Below are 4,229 nucleotides of genomic sequence, written 5' to 3'. Positions count from 1 at the left end.
TCTCATGTAAAAGTGTAAAGAGCGTTTTTTTTTTTTTACTTTATGAATATTAAAATAAGGGGAGAAATTAATGTTTGTACTTTTCCTTATGATTTCATTCGTACAAAGCTGAATGAAATTCAACCACATCACCCTCATTTACGCTGAAATCAGATGGTGAGGAAATGTGCTGAATCTTTTTGCTTTTAAAAATGATAAAAAGGCTCTTTGAGGATGTATCACAATCAGTTACTATTTACATCAGTTCAGCTCTATAGTATAAATCAAAAATACTTTAGATCATTAGTGATGTATGTTGTTAACCCTCTACATAAGTAGTATAGTGGAAATGCAAGCTCTCTGAACCCCAGGATTACTAGCTTTTGCTCAGAACCTATGTTGATAATTTTGTTGCATCTTCTGTATTTTACATGCTGCTCTTTGCCAGGTTAAAACATTTACACTCAGAAAAGATAGCTCTTCAATGGTTCTTTGGATAGTCCAGGGCTGATAGTCCTATTCAGAACCTTTCTAATGAAAACATTCAACTGTAGGGTTTTTCACAGAAGTTTCAGGTCTCTAGTATCGCCTAAAGAAACTTCAGGGTTCTAGATTTGATCTTTTTTTCTCTTTCATTAGAACTGTGAGACATAATATAACATTTAAAAATTTGCATCAATTGTGTGTTATATACTTGTGATGCAAATATTTTATGTATTTAAAATGTGTTGAGCTATTCATGTTTAAAATGAAAAGATGAGAAAAAAAATCTAGGAATTACATTTTATAAATTTAGATTTTTTTTCCAACTATATTTATAAAAAGTACAAAAGGTCAGAGAACACATAAATAATAATACATAATAATACAAACATAAACATAATAATATCATACAAGAGATTTAAGGATAAAAAAAAATTCAGATTGTAATTTTCTTAAAAACAGGGGAAATATCTGCATGTTCATAAAAACAGGGGAAATGTCCAGTTATTTTACGTTTAAGTGTGGACAAACATTCCAAATGATCCTGAAGATTAGCTGAGTGGCACTTTTGCTTTTGTCTTCATAATTTATAATCCAAATACGAAATATATCTTTGTCCTCTGAAACAGACTACAAAAATACATAATTTAATTTAAATATATATTTTAAAATAACTATATAATTTACAAAAAATACACATTAAAACACAGTGGTAAAGAGACAGAGATAAAGCTTGAGAGAAAGGCTGGTACAGCTGAGAGCACTAATGTTTAAGGTGGATACATTTGCATTTCCCACCAATTACAATGTTGCATTTAGAATTGTTTAGGCTGTATCGCAAGTTTCCTCAGAAATACAACCAACCATTAATAAACCACAAAATGAATTAGGATTGCTCCATAATAAAGTGTGTGTCAAAAGTGTAAGTTATCTAAACTAGAATATGAACAACAAAAAAATATGTTTGGACTAAAAATCCTGAAGGGAGGTAAATCCAAGATGCACACAGCTGACCATGAATGCATACTTTCATTTGTCTGTTGCACAAGCTGAGCTAAGCTTACACCCTGCTACACAGCGAAATCCCCAGTGTCACCATGTCCAGTGTTAAATTACCACTTCTAGCGTTGAGTTACTTTTTGAAGTGTTAATTTAATACCTACTATAGGCCTACTGAAATAACTCTTAGGCCTATGGTGTTTATACAAGTCTCGGTGGACGCAATAAACACAGTAAAGCTTGATTCAGTACCGTGTATTTTGTTATGTAGTTTTTTTTTTTTTTTTACTATTAGATATTTTAATTTCAAGGTTAAACTGTGAAAATGTCTTTAAAAAAAGATCAGACAAAGCTGTCCTAAGCCACACTGAGGACGTTCCGTAATTATAACTCCGTGCCCTCTCTGGGGTATATGAGACTGTTCACGCTGAAGCTGTTGTAGAAGTGGCCGTTGTACTGCGCATTTTGAGCGCCACCGAACGCGCTTGAATACGTGGGCCGGTTCGGGTGCACGGTGTGGTCGTTTTGCTCCCCGTGCGGCGCAGCGTCGGTCGCAGACGCGCCGTGATACGGGCTTAGAGCGCTTATGTTCCGACTGGACAGCTCGCTGATTAGCCCCAGGGAGCCCTGTCTAACGGCCGGACCCGGGGCCGAGCTCATTCCGGACATGGTGCTGAAGAAGCTGTTGAAGCAAGGTGCTGACGCAGGAGCCGTTGGAGACGCGCTTCGGTGGCTCTCATTGGCTTCTGTGTCTATTTCCGGAGACACGCCCCCGCCCAGGTGCGCGCTCTCAGAGGACTTCACACCTGCAATATGCCTGCCATCCTCGGCTTTGGTACCACCGGGAATCCCGGTGCCCGCTTCTGACCTGCGCTTTCTTTTTCGGCGGAAGTTTCCGTTGTCAAACATTTTTTCACAGTTGGGGTCCAAAGTCCAATAGTTTCCTTTTCCTATGAGAGAGAAAGAGAAAAAAAATCAGGCATTGTTAGACATGACACGTCATAGAATAAACCCACTTCTATCCCAAAATGTATCTAAATGATATTAAGGGAATTTCGAATGATAATGCCTAGAAACTTCAGTCTAGATATTTAGCTAGCCTAAAAACACTTACTTAATTTGGCTACTCATATGCATTTTGACTTCAAGGATCACACCATGGTCTTGTATGTGTTATGGAGTAATAGCGTGTGATGAAAAGGATTTGATGAGGTGTGTGCACTCACCTGGATCATCCTCGTCGCGCGGAACTTTCTTAAAGCAGTCGTTCAGGGAGAGGTTGTGCCTGATGGAGTTCTGCCAGCCCGCTTTGCTCTTCTTATAAAACGGGAAATTGTCCGCCACGTACTGGTAGATTTGGCTCAATGTAAGCTTTTTCTCGTGCGCGTTTTGGATGGCCATGGCGATGAGCGCAGAGTAGGAGTAAGGTGGGCGCACGAGCTTCAGCAGCTCCTCCTGACTTGCGATGGAGAGCCAGCCGAGGTCAGGACCCGCGAACCCGGGCGAGTTGGCGAGGTACTGCCTCTGGGAGCCGTAAGACGGTGCGATGAACGACGGGCTGTTGTTTCCGTGTAAGTATGATGGAGAGGAATTGACTCCGGGTCCGTTGAGCCATAGGTAAGGGTTTGGTGTAGACGCGTACTCGCCAAGGCCGTACCCAGCTGGCCTTTGCGCGCTCGCTACACTCTGCTGGTGATAAACGAAGTTGTCGCAGTACACAGCCATCTCTGGCGCGTCGTGCGCGCTCTTGGGCTGGAGAGGACTCGCGGCGGGGGCAGAACTGTGGTGGAGCTGCGCGTCCACGGAGTTCATCATGTCCTGTCCCAGCACTGGATAAAATCCCACAGCTGTCTGTGTCAGACCAAGCGCGCGCTGCTCTCACCGCTTTCCTTTGTAAACACGCGACACCCGACAGCAGCAAGTGGTTTGGATGAACTGCTGGAGATTTGTAGGCATTTATAAGGGTGCCGTGCGCCATGGAGCTTTTTTTTTTTTTTTAACCGACAGCTTCACCACTCCCAGCCTATAGGAGTTAGCTTTCAGAGTCGGGGGGCGTGGTTACCTGAGAGGACATGTTTCATTTGTAATCAGCGAAATGGAGAACTGATACTGGAGAGATTAGACAACTCTTTCTGCTCAGCAAACTATACACCTTTATTTGGTTTTATGCTAAGCAACACATTCGACCTGTAGCCTTAGAGCTTCTCATTTCGGGCTTTACATGTGAACTGATACATTTATTAACATGTTTTAACATTGTATACTGTCCGGATATGACCAGAGTGCTTTTCCCCACAAACATTTTTAAGAAGAAGAAGAAAAAGAGAATGATGGTGATGATGAAGAAAAATCCTTAAACGGTAGACTCATTTGAAATGTGTCTATGTGGATTGTACAGATTCTCTTATAAACACTGAAGAACTTCACATTTGGGACATATGCAACACATTATAGAAAAAAAACAAAAAACAAAACATCATTATCCGAGAATAATGAACGGGTAAAATCAAAGTGTCACATTAGCCCAGTGAACTGTGAGTAATAAATAAAAACGTGTTGACTCTTACATTGCGTCAGTTTATTATTTGCACACCTGTATGCGACTCTATTTAAAGTTGATCAGTTCATCAATAATTATGGCAATATAGGCAGCTACTTTACAAAAAGAAACTTTCATGTATCATTATTTCCCTCTTTCTCGAACAAAAAAAAAACAACAAAAACATATTTTACCAGCCCTAAACAGTTTATTTTCGTTTATCTCACAC

General features: G+C 40.4%; 1 protein-coding gene across 1 annotated transcript; it reads right to left on the bottom strand.

Moving 5' to 3' along the window:
- Positions 1 to 750: 750 nt before the first annotated feature.
- Positions 751 to 3,437, bottom strand: foxi2 (forkhead box I2). Its single transcript, XM_017463218.3, has 2 exons — positions 2,688 to 3,437; positions 751 to 2,411 (listed from the first exon to the last, which is right to left on the bottom strand). The coding sequence occupies exons 1-2, from the start codon at positions 3,274 to 3,276 to the stop codon at positions 1,846 to 1,848; spliced, it is 1,155 nt and encodes a 384-aa protein (XP_017318707.1). The 5' UTR covers positions 3,277 to 3,437; the 3' UTR covers positions 751 to 1,845.
- Between the last annotated feature and the right edge of the window lie 792 nt (positions 3,438 to 4,229).

This window comes from Ictalurus punctatus, chromosome 3 (genome assembly GCF_001660625.3).
Source record: "Ictalurus punctatus breed USDA103 chromosome 3, Coco_2.0, whole genome shotgun sequence".
Classification (NCBI taxonomy): domain Eukaryota; kingdom Metazoa; phylum Chordata; class Actinopteri; order Siluriformes; family Ictaluridae; genus Ictalurus; species Ictalurus punctatus.
This window is presented reverse-complemented; position numbering and strand designations above follow the sequence as displayed.

Bases quoted from the DNA above. Each gene is read 5' to 3' on its own strand.
- foxi2 (XM_017463218.3), bottom strand. From the start codon at position 3,276: ATGATGAACTCCGTGGACGCGCAGCTCCACCACAGTTCTGCCCCCGCC. The intron at 2,412-2,687 runs GTGAGTGCACAC...TCTCTCTCATAG, and splicing joins GCGCGACGAGGATGATCCAG to GAAAAGGAAACTATTGGACT.